At 32.4% G+C, this 18877-nt stretch overlaps 1 protein-coding gene across 14 annotated transcripts in view; it reads left to right on the top strand.

Annotated features, from left to right (window-relative positions):
* LOC148626108 (uncharacterized) overlaps window positions 1-18877 on the top strand; it is a 68511-nt gene that overhangs the window by 39108 nt on the left and 10526 nt on the right. For 5 of the 14 annotated variants that reach the window (XM_088569748.1, XM_088569742.1, XM_088569744.1 and 2 more), the window contains 9 exons: window positions 1365-1400; window positions 3372-3407; window positions 4692-5012; window positions 6442-6471; window positions 9750-9782; window positions 11761-11786; window positions 13631-13789; window positions 14807-15266; window positions 17920-17968. In XM_088569748.1, the coding sequence (XP_088425874.1) occupies window positions 1365-1400; window positions 3372-3407; window positions 4692-5012; window positions 6442-6471; window positions 9750-9782; window positions 11761-11786; window positions 13631-13789; window positions 14807-15266; window positions 17920-17948 (1130 nt within the window). In that variant the 3' untranslated portion in view covers window positions 17949-17968. The remainder of the gene's footprint in view (window positions 1-1364; window positions 1401-3371; window positions 3408-4691; window positions 5013-6441; window positions 6472-9749; window positions 9783-11760; window positions 11787-13630; window positions 13790-14806; window positions 15267-17919; window positions 17969-18877) is intronic. The other 9 variants (XM_088569750.1, XM_088569752.1, XM_088569751.1 and 6 more) reach the window with 4 other exon arrangements.

Genomic DNA, 18877 nt, shown 5'->3' with positions numbered 1-18877 from the left:
GTATTAATTCAATGTGGATCCTGAAAAATTTGAAAGATCTTTTGGAGACAATCAGTTCAAGACTATTATCTGAATATAATAGCATTAAAACCTATGATTTTTAAACACTGTATACTTCTATTCCCCATACTCAGTTAAAATCCCGACTTAAAAACATACATCGTTGTTTTTCCAAAAAAGATGGTACACCTAGATACAAATATATAGTTCTTGGCAGAGATTCCTCATACTTTGTAAGAAATAATTCCAAATATACAGAGGAAGATGTTTACAAAATGCTGGAATTTTTAATCGACAACATATTTGTCCAGTGTGGGGACATGTTTTTCAACAAACGGTCGGCATTCCAATGGGAACAAATTGTGCTCCTTTACTTGCTGACCTATTCCTTTACTCTTATGAGGCTGACTTTATAGCTGATCTAATCAGAAAGAAAGAATATCGTTTGGCTAGATTCTTCAATCTCAGTTTCCACTATATAGATTATGTATTATATTCAAACAATCCTAATTTCCGGGGATTTGATACATCGCATCTCTCCAAAAGAACTCGAGATAAAGGATACTACAGACACTGTGAAGTCAGCCTCATATCTTGACCTACACTTAGAAATCGATGGTGAAGGAAAACTATTGACCAAACTATACGACAAACGTGATGACTTTTCATTCAGAATTGTCAACTTTCCTTTCATCTGTGGCAACATCCCTTCGGCTTCTGCATATGGAGTGTTCATATCACAACTCATACGTTATGCCAGAGCTTGCTGAAACTACGCAGACTTTTTGTATTGCGCTAGAACTCTAACCAATAGGCTTCTGGAACAGGGTTATGTTGCTACAAGATTGAAGTCATCACTACAGAAGTTTTATGGTCGTCATCATGAACTCGTGGATCGTTATGGTGCATCCATCAGCACCATGAAAACTTATTTATTCAACGGGTCATAGTTTTCCTTTCCTCATTTGTCTACCCCGGACTTGACTTTTTATGAGTGGGTGTTTCTAGAAAAGCAGAGGACGCTTACCCTCCCGGTGCACCTGGTTCATGCTCCCAGTTTTTAGTGGAGTCCGAATTGCTCATTTACTTTTGTTACTTTGTATGTATGATTTTAGTTACTTTATGTTCTTTGTTGTGTATGTCTGTTTTCCATATCTGGTCTTTGTCCCTGGATTACATTCTTTTGATTACCGCTATAACCTTGGTTCCCTTGATTACTCTTTAAAAATATCCTGATCAGGGATTCAAGATTTATCTCATTTATGTCTACAAGGATTAATTGACCAATCTGTTAGAACCATTTATTTGAAATACTAATTTTTTTTTTTAAAAAGAATCAGTAATTTTTCTTCAATACATTTTAGGAGACAAGAAGGATAAAATAAGCGTGACAGATGAAAGTAGGTGTTAGACTTATACAACTTTTTTTGAAACATTCAAAGAGAATTTAAAGAAAGATGAGTCTCATATTTTAGCTGATAACACATAACTAATGTGGCGAATAAGGGTAACCAAAAAATTACCAAACACTAATCTGATTAATAATCAAGTCCAGATCAACATAAAAATAGGATAAATACAAAAAACTGGAATTGAGTTTTCTATACCTGTTAACTGTATTTAAAGTAACCAGCAATTTATCCAACATATATTTAGACCAGTAATGTCACAGATGTATTCGTAAATTGTCGGAAAGGTAACATTATGTTATCAAACCTTAAATGACAACTTACTATGCATTTCCTTTCTTTAATGCAAATTAATGTGAAAATGTGAAAAGGGATCTATGCAGTAAGTCCTGTTTTATTTCATGTGGGATTCAAAAGCAATTTAAATTACGTTCAGATAATTTTTATAATCAGCCATCAGCCAATAATTTTCCAGCTTTCATGACTGTGGAATCTCTATCTAAAAGTGGAAAAATCTTAAGATTTTGAATTAGTCATGTGAGTAGAAAGGAGAGTGTTATTAGAACCTTAACGGGGCCACTGAATGGAACAATTAGTAGGTCTTACATTAATTACATGCATTGGGACAGTAGATCCTTTTTTCATTCTTTTAGATTGTATATTAATTTGAAAGAAAAGAGGAAATTAATATTTTTTCATATCCCACTCATCAAGTAGGTTGCATTGTATATTGAAATCACACCTTTTCTGTCCATCCATCCTTCTGAATTTTGTTGCAACTATTTTTTTGTTCCAAATAGATTGATTGACTTCAAATTTAGTCTGGTTTTAAAATAGATTGGACATAAGTTGTAAGCAATTTTATGTATTGTCCAATATCAATGCTTGTTTTGTGGTACATGTATATTTCATTGCCGTATATAGAATTTAAGAGAAATATTTTGTCACATTGATCTCAACCCCGCCCCCCCCCCCCCCCCCAAAATTGATGTACTTATTACAAATTAGGCGTGTGGCTCCATAGATATGGGTCATAATTTGTATTGGTAAGTGATTTTATGTGCTGTTCAAAAATATCATCATAATGGCTGTCATTAAATCCTACATGTAGTTTCTATATGGAACATTTAGGAGGTCAAATGTTTACTTCAAGTTAATGGATTGTTGAGTCCATTCTGCTCAAGTCAAACAGAAGAATTATTAGTAAACTCCATGTTAAATATATTGCCATTGAAAGACAAAATTTAACAAGGTGAGGGATTCAGGCTCCTGGGAGCCTCTTGTTTGGAGTTTCAACACTTATGTCATATATTTAGACTAAATTATACCTTTTTCGTATGTGTATTATAAGTGTTTATTTAAATCCTATGTCATTTTCCCCATATCGCATACCTTATTTTAAAACAGAATCGCACCAAAGGCTTTAAAATTATGCTTTTTGGCCAAGCACACAGTATTTAAGGGGAAAGATTGGTCACTGGTTGGCTCAAAGCAAAAATAATGTGTCTGAGTGGGGTGGAATACTTACATGCAGGCTTTTTATATGACGGTAAAAATTTGCGGTTGTATATTAGTACGGTGCTGTTGGTCATTGCCTGTGTTGTCTTCATGCTTATCATAGTCGTCGTTGTTATGTAATTTTGATGTGATTTTATTGACCACTAAAGGAGGGTTTCTATTTAATTTGGAGTTTGAATCTCTCAAGAGGTGAGAATTATTTTTTCACTTCAGTCAAGAAGTCTGAAAATCAATTAAAAGAAACACAATTGAATCAATTTCCTGATCTGAGGTCTTAACTCCTGACAAAAATTTCAAAATATTCGAGATTTATCTCATTTATATCTATAAAGGATTAAATTGCTTGGGCAGATGACATTACCTATCTATTAGAACCACTGTTTTGAAATGTTAATATTTAGTATTTTTTTTAAGTATCAGAAATTCTTTTTCAATACATTTTAGATAACAAAGAGGATGAAATAAGCCTGATAGATGAAGGTAGGTGTTAGATTTATACAACTTTTTTTGAAACATTCAAAGAGAATTTAAAGAAAGACGAGTCTCTTATTTAGGCTGACTGCACAATATTAATGTGGCAAATAAGGGTAACCAAAAAATTACCAAACACTAATCCAATTTATAATTAAGTCAAGTCTAGAATAAAAATAGAGTATAATCAATAAAAAGGAATTGAGTTTTCTATATGTGTTTACTATATAAGTAACTAGCAAATTATTGACCATACTTTTGGACCGGAAATGTCAGACATATTCGTAAATTGTGGGAAAGGTAACATTATGTTATCAAACCTTTTATGACAACCTATTATGCATTTTATTTCTTTAATGCAAATTTTGGAACGGTGAATAGGGATCTATGCAGTATGTCCTGTTTCATGTGGGATCCTAATTTCTGTTCAGATCATCTTTATAATCAGCCATCAGCCAATAATTTTCCAGCTTTCATGACTGTGGAATCTCTATCTAAAAGTGGAAAAGTCTTAAGATTTTGAATTAGTCATGTGAGTAGAAAGGAGAGTGTTATTAGAACCTTAACGGGGCCACTGAATGGAACAATTAGTAGGTCTTATATTAATTACATGCATAGATCCTTTTTTCATTCTTTTAGATTGTATATTAATTTGAAAGAAAAGAGGAAATTAATATTTTTTCATATCCCACTCATCAAGTAGGTTGCATTGTATATTGAAATCACACCTTTTCTGTCCATCCATCCTTCTGAATTTTGTTGCAACTATTTTTTTGTTCCAAATAGTTTGATTGACTTATTGACTTCAAATTTAGTCTGGTTTTACATAGATTGGACATAAGTTGTGAGCAGTTTTATGTGTTGTCCAATATCAATGCTTGTTTTGTGGTACATGTATATTTCATTGCCGTATATAGAATTTAAGAGAAATATTTTGTCACATAAATCTCAACCCCCCCCACAAAATTGATGTACTTATTACAAATTAGGCGTGTGGCTCCATATATATGGGTCATAATTTGTATTGGTAAGTGATTTTATGTGCTGTTCAAAAATATCATCATTATGGCTGTCATTAAATCCTACATGTAGTTTCTATATGGAACATTTAGGAGGTCAAATGTTTACTTCAAGTTAATGGATTGTTGAGTCCATTCTGCTCAAGTCAAACAGAAGAATTAATTTTTGTTAGTTATTTTTTTTTTTTTCGAACATGGCATACAAAAGTTACATATTGATCTTGGCAATTTTTTCAGTAGACATTCCATAGTAATCAGTGTATGTTTTCTTCAGTACAACCTAAAGTGAAGATGGAAATAGAGAACCCTGATCGATGCACAGTTGGTCAAGGTGTAACTATTGTATGTAGGATTAAAAACACACCAGATTCTGATTATCGTATTCATTGGGAGAAAAAAGGAACAGATTGGGAATCGATTGATATAAGTAACTCTACTATAAAAAAATATGCAGGATCATCTAAAGAGAACCCGTCATTAATCATTAAAAATCTAGACATTTCTGATGACGGAGAGTATAAGTGTGTGTTTCAGTGTCCTGATTCTGATCTTTTTAAAGTCGAAAGTGCTATAGTATACCTCCATGTGAACAAAGGTAAGGTATATTATTATATTAAGTAGAGATAGCATACCCTTTGGAAAAGTGGGTGGTATATTTAAATCACCTTGTCAGACGGTCCCAGACTGAACAAAAATCATTGGACATCTTGGTCCTAACTAACAAAGGATTGTTATGTTTAATTCTTTTTCCTCCTTGGCAATGCTTGGCAGTTATATTTAAAGTTAGCCATTCATGTGTGTCATAGTCATATCCAGTATTGGTATTCAGACAGACCTTAAAACTTGTTGCTGGCTTTCAGCGTTAAAACTGGGTTATCGGTACCAGCAAAACAGCATGTATAGGGATTATTGGTAGTCAGTTTTGCAAATTTTGTCCATCATCTGTCTGTATAAATTTGATGCAATTTGGTGAATTCTCAATGGATTCATATTTTTAGTTTGTTGCTTTATACAAAGAGAAGCTATAAACATGTTAACTTTGCCTAAGCATGAGGTACAGTAAATACATTGTATATTTGGTTGAAAAGAAATCTTAACTATGCTATGTACGCAGTTAGATAGTTGAATTAAAAGAAGTATCCAATATGGTTTTGACTTTCCACACAACTGTAAATTTCATGGAAGCCTAAAATGTACAAAAAAAAAACCCCCAAAATCTGGCAAAAAGGCCAATTTTCTAAGGTGTGAGACCCTGAGATGTTCTAACTGATTAGGACTTATCACAGCAGTTTTTAGAAATCATGAACAGATTGATGGATTGTTAGGGTTTAATGTCTGAGTAGCAATATTTCAGCTATATTCAGACAATAAATCATAAACAGTAGTTGTTGGTTAAATTGTTGGAGGCTTTATCAAGCTTACTCATTCATTTAACCTTTAAACCCAATTTCCATTGAAGAAAAAATTATCATATCAAATTTCCTAGTTTCTAGTCATATTGGGTCTAAATATTGGCTTTAATGAACCAAGTCCTTTTAATTAAAGGTGGCCATTGCTCCCACTGTTTAGAGTTCCAGCACTTATATCATGCCTGTATATTTAAACTAAAATATTCCTTTTTTTTGTATATACATTATAAGTGTTTGTTTCAATCCTATATCGTCTACCCTATATCACATACCCTATATCACACCCGTAGATCTACAAAAAAATGTATATCATACATCATATATCACACCCCTTCATGGACTATACTTGAAGTATAATTAAAATATATGACATAATGAACGTGACATGTCAAAATCTGTATTACATGTGGTATCAACCCTCAACCTGTGGCCCTTGGGAGTCTTGGGTTAATACCACATGTACACATATGCAAAAATTTGCATTAAAAATGTGAGATGGGACTTACAGGATATCTTAAAGGACCACATAGGGCATATCAATTTTTGCCAACTCTGTTAGTATTGCATATCTTAGGGTAACATTTATTTGAAAAGTTATAATTTTCTCTTTTTCAGAAGCAAAGAGTATTGTGCATCAGACAAAAAGTAAGTACAAATGACTGTGAATTGACCTTGCTATTGATCAAATAATAATGTAATCAAAGCAACTTTTTTCTTTTTTTTTAAAATTTTATGACATAACTTAGAACTAGTCAGTATATTGAAGCGGCATATCATTAGTTTTTCAAACTTTGGGATATACCAGTAATATTCAGGTTCTTGCACACACTCATATATATGATTGGTATTTTTGTTTTCTATAAAATGATTAGGGGCAAAACTGCTATCTGGCCTTTCTATATTGTATGTTATTAACCAACTACCCAAAATGTGTTAAAATATGTCAAAAACTGACCAATTGATATGTATTCAAACCGGGCATCTATACGGGGCCAATATGAAAAAAGAGGCCAATACGGCATCATAACTTCCAGTCGTTTGACACCGCCATTTTGAGTTAGAATTGGATATCATGAACTTTGATCAACAGAACTAAAAGCTGCAGAGCCCCGAGCAGGTCCGGGTGTCAAAAGAATAGGCCTGCAGCAGCGCTAAGCTTGTCGTATAAGGCGACTAAATAGTGCTCAGAAACCTAGCCGGGGGCTAGGCGCTCTGCCCACAATCATATCGGTCTCGACAGCCGTATTGGTCCTCGGCAATGCCTCGGAACCAATATGACCGCCTCCACTAACATGACAGACCTAAAACCTATAACAGGGCCAATATGAAATTACATATTTATTAATATTGCAAAATTGCAGTGTCAAACAACCTAAGTAATGGTGCCGTATTGGCCCTCTTTTTTCATATTGGCCCCGTTTAGATGCCTGGTTTGAATTCATATCAATTGGTCAGTTTTTGACATATTTTAATATATTTTGGGTAGTTGGTTGATAACAGGTTTTGTAAATATGACTGCAAAAATGATTTCGCATGTATAATGGTATTCATCATTGTTGTTTGCCACAATTTACTTTTGTTAAATTGGTATTCATTAATGTGCATTTAATGTCCAGAGGGCATTATCATGTGATATCACACGATAATGCTTTCTTTAGATTTTTCAATGAAATAAACACAATACCGGTAATTGCTTTAATAGTGCCCTCTACAAATTTTCTTGGAAGAAAATGTAGGGGGCGTAATTGATAATTTGACTACTCATGGGAAGCTTAAGTGTAAGTGTTTGTATGAATCAGGCAAAATGGAAAAAAATCAGAAACATGCATGTCAAAGTCCCACTGATCTGACAATGTATTATCACTTGAGGAGACTTTTTCTATTTGAAAAAACCAATATTTGATTGCTGCATCACTGGCTTTGCACAGAAATTTTTCAGTAGAATCTTAGAAAAATGAGATTAGTGACAGAGTTATCTGCCCTTGAAATGTTCATTTTCATTGCATTTCAATGAAATTTTAACTTGATGGTCCAGCATGATATGGAAAATCATGTCTGTTTTCCTTGATTCTGATGGTGCAAATAGTCAAATAACACTATCAAAATGATGAATTTTTTCATACAGTGTTTCACCCACTGCCTGATTCTTACAGAAACTGACACTTAAGTGATGTTATCTTCAACTTTGATAATGCCTTCGTCTGCAGCTTAGGGCATGAACAACATTTCAGGCAATATCACAGTCCTGTAGGCTGTTTATCATGATAAATTGACTGTCAATAGCAATTTTTGAAAACTCTTCTCCTCTGGCACTACTTGACCAATTTGAACCAAATTCTGACAAGGGCAAAAGTGTTCAACATAATGAGATCTATCTGTAGTCAAATTTTCATTTTAATCTGTGAAGCTATGTTGGAGTTATTGCCATTTTTCTATGTATTTTTCTTTCAAAAAATCTTCTCATCTTACATAACTTTACCAATTTGAACCAAATTTGGTATAAATGTTTCTTAGGAGACTGCATCGAGGTGTAGTGGGGATTTTTTATCTGTCCAAAAGCATGGCCACTGTTACTAAAAATAGAACAAAGGGGTCAGACAGAAGTTGTTTGAATATATCTCCAAACCATTAGGTTTAGCCAAATTTAGGGCAAAAGTGTTCAGCATGATTAGATCTATCCCTGGTCAATTTTTTTGTTTTAATCGGTTAAGCCATGTTGGAGTTATTGCCCTACTTTTAATGTTATTTCTCTCAAAAATTTTCACCTCTGAAACTACCTGATGAAATGGAACCAAACTCAGTAAGAAAATTCCTTAGAATGTTTTTCATAGATCTGATATGGGGAATTTTGATCTGTGGAAAAAACATGGCCGCTGTTACTTAAAATAGAACAATGATTAGCGCTTCAAAAAATTGTATTGTGTTCACATTTGCCTCAAGTGAACGCAGTGTAACTAGGTGAAATTGTATCATGCTGTGCTTGGTGAAGCTTTTTATTTTGTGATATTCTTAAAATTGCAATAATAAAAACTTTCATGAAATGTTTAACATTGCCAGTCCTGATTTTTTTCCCAGAATTGCAAAAATTTGAATTGCAATTTTTGTCTGAAATGACAAAATCTCAAGAATTTAAAATGCTCTCTGAATTTACAACTTCAAAACTCTGACAAAGGAAATGTCTATTTGTATACTTTCCTTATTTTGATCAAAAGGGTTTTATTGATGATGAAGCAAGCTGTTTTTAGTGTTGGAATTAAGGATAATTGGAATGGCTTATTTAACTCTACAGTTACTGCAAAAAAAAACAAGTTCCTGAATCAGTACAAAATTATTTGTTCTTGTGTGAAAGCAAATTCTAGTTTACAATTTGTGTTTTGTTTTATTCATTCATTTATCAAATTAAGGAGTACCTATTTGGCTTGTTCTATACAGTGTTTTTTATTGATAAAAGGAGCAAATTATTTTAATTTCAAGAATTTTTAATCAAATATTTCATAATAATTTGATTGAACATATAGACATATAGTAACTTCATCAGTGAAACTTTTGATCACCAAGATGCTTTGAGTTTTACATCAGAATGTTCCAAAATTAAACGTTTTGCTGATTTTTGCAGAGTTATTTCCCTAAGGGGTTGTGTCCCTCCTTAATTGAAAAATTATGTTTTTGTGTTGGTATACATATCTAATTATATTGACAGAATTATTGTGGTGAAATCTATGATGATGAGGTTTTTGTTGTCTTAATTTTGTTTAGCTGAACATCAGCTTACTGTTTGAATAACTAATTGGAAAGGAGTTTTAGAACTTTTGAAACATCTTGTTAGATTGTTTACATATTAGTATTATTTAAAAAAAAACAAATCAAACAATTTCATTTTGTCTGTTAGTACAGTTGTGTTTTGTTTCTTTTTTGATATGTAGACTACAAAGCTGATAACTTGAATTTCACGCAGAGTAAGTACATGTACATATGACTTATGTGTAACCTCAACTGAACATAAATTATTACAAATAAAACACAAACACTTGTATTGGGATAAAAGCTTACCTGGACAGTACAGGAAAGCGTATTAATTTAAAAAAAAAAATTGCTACCTCTGCATGACTCAAGCTGCTGCAGCAATCTTAAATCACATTCTACAAAAAAAATTCACATTATTTCATTATGAACTAATACCAATGTCAAGTCAACAGTTATAAAGATATATATACATAGACTAAATATAACTTATAACGTAAATCTATTTACAACAATTGTTCTCCAAACATATAATAGGGTGGGTAGGCATACTACTTGAAGTTTACTGTCCGAGGGATGAGCGTCAAATAACTACTTAAATATACTTTGTTTACCGTCACAGTTCTTCCTGCTATTAATATCTTTGTGGAAATTACAAAATGAGTAGACCGTAAATCACATGATGTTGAAATAAACATCAATAACATAGGCAAACACACATGTTTTATGTAACTTCAATCAAATTCACCTGTTCTAATGTAACATTTAAAAATACATTAACATAACAGTAGGGAAAAGTCAGCCTCATTTCTGAATCTTATCTTAGAAATTTTAAAGTGGGATGAGCTATGACTAAATTTGAAAAAAAAAAAGGAGTACTGATATATTCTATTAATCATCCTTTGCAATAGTAAGTGGTTTTACCATAAGTGCATGTGACTTATCTGCCTTGATGACTGGACTATACTTTGACTGTAGATTTGCAGGAGGGATACAAAATAGTTAACCCTCGGAAGTACCGAATATTGAGTACCAAAAAGGCTACCATGGATTAACCGTACATGTTATGAAATTTTAGGCTTTATTTTACTGTTGATTTCAATAAATAATATAAATATCCAAACACTGTTTTCTAATTAAGACATGTGAAGGTTATTTGACCAGAGGCTAATAGACCCTTTAGTGCTAACTATAGACTACTCAATGAACATGCACAGAGCATGCTCAATACACACTTCCGGGAGGAAAATTATTTTGTCCTACCCAAGCCCTACCTCGCGGAAGTGTATACTAAGCATGCTCATTAACTTACCACAAGAGGGTCTATTACAATATTTAAAGTTCTTTGATAGTTCTCAAAACATCTAATTAAAAATTTGGTCATCTGAATTGTAGTAAACACTGTTTTGCACTCTTTAATTACCATGCAATTAGAAGTGAAAATGCTGCCATCTAAACCTTGGTCATATTTTATGAGAAGTATAGATAAAATGTGCCTTGAATGCAAACTAGGTGACTTTGAACTAGCATACACAGGCATGTAAAGCAATATGCTAATCATCTAAAATTGAAACACTCGTCAGAATTTTCACAGACAATGTAAAAAGCAACACATGAATAAATTTGTAAAATTGCCATGGACTAAAAATTGTAATCATCGCAATCGGAACTCATAATAAATGGAATAGTTGATAGGATTCTACTGGATTATTTACCATTAAGCATTGTTGAGGGATGAGCATTTTCATACATATATACTAGTATAAAGTTTAATCAACTAATATGCATATTTCATATATCAAACCACATAGAAAACAATATAGGAAAATTCCTGGTTGTAATTACCATGTTAAAAAAATCTACAGATCGTAACTTCTAACAGTTAACCGGTTAGTAATTTCAGATGATTTTTACAATGCTAGTTTGCACTCATAGTATCTAGTCTATCCATTAGTCTGGCAAACACATGTTTTCTTGATGTAAACTGATGAGCCATACATATTCATTGAAGCCCTCTTTATTCATGGCCTATTGTAAGAAAACTTGGTGCTTGTTGCTTTTGATTTTAATCATCAATTTGTTCACAAAATTTCATAAAATTCAATGTCTCCTGTGTATGCTTTCAATTTATAGCAGCTGTATTTTACATCTGGATAAGAAATTAATTTCATATATTATTTTAATTTTTTGCAGTTGGTAATGCCAGTAATGTGCATGCTGTAAGTATTTATAGTAAGATGAAGTTTATTATACCCCCATCAAACAAAGATTTGGGTGGCAAATATGACTGTCTGTCTGTCCATATTTCTTTTAAGCACTACTCCTCCTAAATCATTTAAGAGATTGTGATGAAATTTTGTAGAAAGGTTAGGTATCATATGTAATGTGATTAAGAATGAAAATAATTTAATTACTGTTGAATTACTAAAAAATGAGATAATACAACCTCATGGTTTTACATGTCATTACTTCATAAGTTCAACTTCCCTAAATCACTCATTGGTCCTTTGATTTTGAAGAAATGTTGTAGGAAGGTTGGGCATCGAATGTAGATATGCAAGAAGTAATACATGTATAATTAACGTGGGAGCACTCAAAAAGTCAATCATTCGACTTAAGGGTTATACACAATTTGTTAAGTGCGACACCTCCTGAACTGCTCAAGGGATTTTGTGAAATTTTGTACTAAGGTTTGGCATCAATGATCATATGTAGTTGTGCATGAAGAAATATAATTCCTGTCAGAGGATTTCAAAATGTTTTGCATGTGGAAACCTTTTAAGCACAACTATTACTTAACATTTTAGTAAGTAAGTAAGTAAATAATTTTTATTTTTAGTTGTGTTTTATACTAACAATAAACATAAGCTCTCATGAGCTTTTAAAACAACTTATACATAAAGTAAATAAACACAAGACATACAAAAAACAAAACGTATAAACATGCAGACATACATTAAATAATTAAGGCATACAATATAAAGTAAGCTATAGTCAAAAAGCAAGCTGAAGCTAAAAAGCACACAGTAGAATCACTAAAAACAGCACATGCATGAATTTTAAAGCATAAAACTGAAAAAGCAAACTCCATATAATTTTCAGCACCAATAATTGACAGTTAATATGAACAAGAAGGTCCTAGGGTGTGAGGGTTTCCTCATTCATTGTAGACCAATGGGTGGCCTTGAGCTGACATTTTCATCCCGGTTTGGTTGTTGTTTCTTTGACATATTCACCATACCCATTATAGATATAATAATGAGGGTCTTGAACTGGTTCAGATTAGATTGGTTCCTTTTTTTTATTTGGAGACTATTCCCAATCTTAGGGCTGAATACCTAAATAATTTAAGACCAATCCTGGTAGTTTGTACTCTGGGTATGTCTGCTGTGCTGGTGTACCTTAAGTTATAGGAAATATTTTTCATAGTTACAAAATTTTGTAAAACAGGGAACTGTCGGTATTAATAATTTTAATATGATTTTCGGTAATTTCTATGATGGACAGAGTTCATTCTTTGTTTATGGTGCACCGCAAGGTGGCTATGGGTGAAGTCTCATTCGGTGAGGAGAATATTTGAGACTTTCTTCTGGGAAAGCTTAATACATTTCTACACAGCCAGTAATTTCCAAATTATTATTAAATAAATATAATGTAAACGGTTAAAGACAAAACAAGGCCTTTGCACTTGTGCAATTGTCTACTTCCATGTCAACGTATTGTGTCACTTTCATCAAAATATTTTTTAGCCAATCATAGTTCTATAGTAGCTGATGCCTAGTCCATACGAGTTACTATTGCTATTGTTCTTAAGTGTCTTGCTTTCAATGATGGCAACATTGAATTTTCTGTAAATTAAGCATAAAGCTTGCTCTTGAATTTTTTCATCTCAAGGTTTCAAAATAAATTTACTATTGCAGATATGAACCAGACATGTCATAACTTACAAGATTTAAAGAATGAAATGAATACATTTAAGAATATTTTTTGGCTGAATTTCACACATTTCTGTCTTAGACCCATTTTTTTTCCTATATTAAAATTGTGTGGTTATCTTTTATAGAGTGGTGATGTAAACATTACCAAAACTGAAGATGCTGACAGTGTGAGTAATACATCAGGGAGTTCAGACAGTTCAGCAGAGAAGCAAATAGAGGGTATTCCTCTCAATACTAGTAGGGAAAAACTGAATCAGCAGCAACCATCTTCTGTAGGTCAAAACGTAATGTCCTCATTAATACTGTATACATAATATATGCACATTCACTATTTCTATACTTGTAAAAGTTAAAGCTTAGATGTAACAGTTTTATTTTCTCAGTTATCTGTGTTTCTCTGAACAATTTATTGCTGATGGACTTATAAAATTATTTTATTCTTGCCATAAATTAAGGTCCTTTCAGTGGTGCGCTTTTACTTTATAACAGACTACACACAAGACATTTATATTTCACTGGGTATTTAATACATTAAGTACTAAGTATGTAAGTAATTATGCGGAAATATTGAATGTGTTTCTTATATTGATAATTTACTATTTGCCTTCAGGCAATTACTGTAATGGTGCTTAATTTCCATGATTTATAGTTATCAAGCATTGTCTCAAGTATTTTAGTTTCTGTGATGTTGAAAGTTACCACATGTGTGATGATAAATGTGCACATTCACTGATGTTTTTTTTTTTCAATAATAATTGGTTGGGATAGTGAAAATGAAGACACAACAAAAAAAGTACAGTTACATTAGTTTTTGATTTGAGTTAACAGCCCCTTTTAGTGCTCATTTTTGTGCAAGATGGGCATACAGAACCATTTAATAGATAGATACCCCTTCAGTTTATGCATAAAGTTTGGTGTTTTAAACATTTTTATTAATCTGCAGATAAGTTTCAATATGATTTTAATCTGTTGGAATCAAACACCAATCAAATAAATAGAGCAGTCCTATGGAGGTTTAAGGAGGTAGACCTAGGGTAAGGGACATAACTCTTGAAAATCTGATATGTTTGTATCATATTCAAATTAACCAAAGCTTTTCAAACTTTTATTTGAAACAGAATGAAATCAGTCCAAGTGATGCTTACATGAGATTGATGTAAAATGTAAAATGGTGAATACAAACATTCCAATGATATGTAAGAGTTATGTTGCTTACCCTAGGTCTACCCCCTTAATTTAGACAGATTTCACTTTATTTGAACTTTTCTTAGTTCTATGAAAATGTATACCTCTCATTTCAGGGCCAAATTAATTCCATACAAGAGTTAGCTAGTAAGTTTAAATATGATATAAGGAATGTTGAAGGAGATGGTAATTGCCTTTTCTATGCAGCATCAGAACAAATGGGGTCATTATTGCCTGATTTATCTCCGTCTGAAAGAGCATTTGAACTTCGTAAAAGAATAGTGCATTTTTTAAGAGAAAATCCCAACACACCTCAGGGAGAACCATATGTAAAATGGCTGCACAATGAATCATGGGAGAAATTTTTGGACAGAATGTCCAGAAGTCAGGAATATGGAAATGAAATTATAGTGGAAGCTTTGTGTCACTGTTTTAATATTAATGTGAAAGTTCTATCAACATTAAATTGTGATGATGTGACGAAATATAAACCTACGAACGAAGCGATGGATGCTACATGTATTCACTTAGGACATATTCATGAAACACAGCATTATGTTATACTGGTGCCAGGAGGTGAGAAGAATTGTGGTTTTACTTCGATTGGAAAATGATTTTTCAGTGACAGTAAAGTTAATGGTTTTGTTCAAAATTGTACCATGAGGTGCCATACTACCAAAGCATTAAGCTGGAATCAATTTTGGCTGTTATGAGTGAACTAATTAGTAATTAGGGACAAAAAGGGGTCAGAAGCAAGCAGTCAATAACTTGAGGAAAAATTACTGCATCTCTTTAAAATTAAAGTATGAGGTGCTGTAGATTGATTTTTGGGGTTGTGACTTGAGCCAAATAAGAATAAAGGGCCACAAAGGGGTCAGGAAAAAGATTTTTTTTTCTGGATTATAACTTGAGTAAAACAATGGATCTCTTTGAAATTATACCACAAGTGCCATACCTTCAAAAGAAGTTTTGGATTTATTTTTGAGATTGTGACTGGAACCGTTTAGGAATTAGGGGGCAAGGAGGGGACCACTTCAAATCTGGTCAGATTCTTATACTGTGTCAAACGTCTAATTGCGATCAAAATTCAAAGCTGTATTGTTTGAATGGTTTGTCCATAGTTATCCCAACTATTCAGGGTTCAACCTCTATGCATCCTGTGAAGCAATTTATTGACAATATATTCTTAATATGAGGTAGGATTTACATTTTTACCTGTAAGAGGATGGATTTAATCTGATATTGATTTTTAAAATATAAATTTTGCTTTTTACAGTTTTACATCAACTGGGATTTTTTTTCAATTTTTAACTAAAGTTTATCAAACATTTGAACTAAATCTAAATATTTTGTTCTTGTTAAGGATACAAAAGTAGAAAAGATCCTTACTCTATATGACCTGGTGTATTACTTGTTAACTTCCTGTTAGACTGAAATCAGGCCCTCAGTGCTTCTCAGGTCAAAGGTTAAATGGGGATTGTTTACCGTTGTGAGGACTTTGTCCTCTATTATTCAAGTTTGCAGTTTTTCATTCATCCATTTCGAATTATCTTAGAATTCAAGATACATTGTTTAATATATAATGTGTAGACTGTATTTTCTAGAGTTGGTTTTTGGAACAGCCATTTGATTTTTATGTGTAAAGAGGGAGGGTAGAATTGCAAAATACAAATTAATACAAGTATTGCTAATTAGAATGTTGATCAGGTATTTCATTCCGCAATAGCATTAAAACCAAATATGAAGAAAGATGAAGATCATAAAATTCATTGTATACAAGAAGTACACAAAACCAACAATATTAAAATAGGAAGCCAAATTCAGCACCCAGATATGTGTGTAATGGAAGGAATGAAGCCTAGGTGTTTGAGGTGATTTGAATTTTGAGATTCAGTTCTGCAAATTTTGGTAAATAATCCATTATAAAATTAAAGTCAGAAAAGTCTTGACTACTGAGGTGGTAAATACCCTTGGGACCTTCAGAAGTTAAAAAATGAGTTTTGATATAGGTAGTCAGGGCCAGCATTTATGGTAAATGGTAAAATCTGGCACTATCAATCAGATAAAATATAATAACAGAAAGAGTCTTGAACTAACATGTGTTGGAATCTGAAAGAGAAAAAAATGAAGTCGGGTCAGAAAAAATCATGACGAAATGTTTTATGCTAGCTACCCCTTCCCAAATAACTGCTACCAAATGCATCTCTAGCAATTTAATTGATGAATAATAAACAAAAATCCACATGGCATTTCTTGCCTTGACATATAACTGATTTTACAATTTTTTCTGGTCCAGTTAACAATATGAATTAGAAAGTAAATGAATGTAAGCAACAATAAATTGGATATACACTTTCATTGCTGTTTTGTTTAAAATCCTTTTGAACTTGCTATACAATAATTTTCAATCTCACACCAGTCGAGTCAGAATGAAAATTATCCTATAGTTGCACAACATAGTGACGACACGTAGCACTCCCCCAAAAAACAATCCCGAATGGAAACTTTGCAGCACTTATAAAACTTACATATTTAGGTTAGGAAAAGTGAAAATAAAAGAAACTAATATCTTACATTTCAGCAAAACAGCGATAAAGAGATCATTCAATATTTTTTCAGCTCGCAGGAGTTTCTCGTGCTCATCTTGTCTCACAGCAGAGCATGAGACACTCCCTCTCATTATTAAATAATCTAATCATATCATAGCATTACATTTTCCGACACTTGTCAAGAAATGGTGTTATATATATGCCGAAAAATAGATATGCTCGGCTGCTTATTGTATATGACAAAAGAGGTTTTAGAACCCCCCCAAAAAAAATTGCTCAGACACATACTTGTATGCTGACAATATTGCAACATATGATATCATAAGTTTTCAAACATTAACATACGGAAACATATGTATAGGACCGGTATGGTAAATAAATGTTTTTGTGCTTTTAAAAGTTCATAAAGTCATATGTTTTCAAAAATCATTCGAAGCACTCTTTTGATATATGAAACTCAATATAATTACCGTATGATTTTTATGAAGAAGTTCTTGCTTTTCATGAATTTATTCTTTAGTCATAAAGATATATTTTTCATGGTGGTCCTAAACATATGAAAAGCATATGACAATAATGTGATTTTTAGATGTTTTCACATGTATTGCACTTTTTCCTATGTATAGAAAAAAAAAAGGATTTTGATTACAAAAAAAAATATTATTTCTTTCTATTTATAGGTGGTAATTATGAAGATTCCAAAGTATAGCAAAAGTAAATATTTATAAGGTGAGTACTGCTTGATTGCTTTATGATTGTGTCAAAGAATTTTTAGATGGACCAAATTAATTTTGCTCATTAATTTTATCAGTTGAGTTTCCTATTGTATGTTTTACATACCCACTGTTATGTTCCACATAATAGTAAAAACAAAGTAGGACATTTATGTGAGACAATTTAAACTGAGACTTTGCCAAAAATTTATCTTGTTAAGGAGATAGGCCTAGGGTAAGGGACATACATGTGTAACTCTTGAAATCAGTCATATGTTTGTATAATATTCAGTTTCACCAAAGCCTGTCATATTTTCATTTGAAACAGATTGAAATCAATCCAAGTTACTCTGATGCTTACATAAGATTGATATAAAATGCTGAATACAAATGTTTCAATGATTTGTAAGAGTTGTTTTCCTTACCTTAGGTATACCGCCTTAAATTGTTATAGACTTTATTTTCTCATGGTTTCCTTTCCTCGTTTGTCTAATCCGGACTTGACTTTTTATGAGCAACTCGGCTGGTGTTTTTAGAAAAGCAGAGGACGCTTACCCTACCGGTGCACCTGGGCCTTGCTCTCAGTTTTTAGTGGAGTCCGAGTTGCTCATTTACTTTTGTTACTTTGTATGTATAATTTTAGTTACTTTATGTTCTTTGTTCTGTATGTCTGTTTTCCATGTCTGGTCTTTGTACCTTGATTACATTCTTTTGATTACCGCTATAACCTTGGTTCCCTTGATTACTCTTTCCTAAAATCTAGACTTTAACGTGACGATTATTTTTTTCTATTTATAATAACCCTTGCTTTATCACATATTGCCATTGTGCACCTTATACTGTTTTTTTTAATTTGAATACCTTTTGTGGTTTCCTGTAAAGTTTCTAGGGAGGGGAATAGGGGTATCAACAAGTGAGGTTTGCT

This window comes from Perna viridis, chromosome 2 (assembly GCF_037379345.1).
Source record: "Perna viridis isolate PV_CMFRI_1.1 ecotype Kerala chromosome 2, ASM3737934v1, whole genome shotgun sequence".
NCBI lineage: Eukaryota > Metazoa > Mollusca > Bivalvia > Mytilida > Mytilidae > Perna > Perna viridis.
The sequence above is the reverse complement of the archived record's forward strand: the minus strand, read 5'-3'. Positions and strand labels throughout refer to the sequence as shown.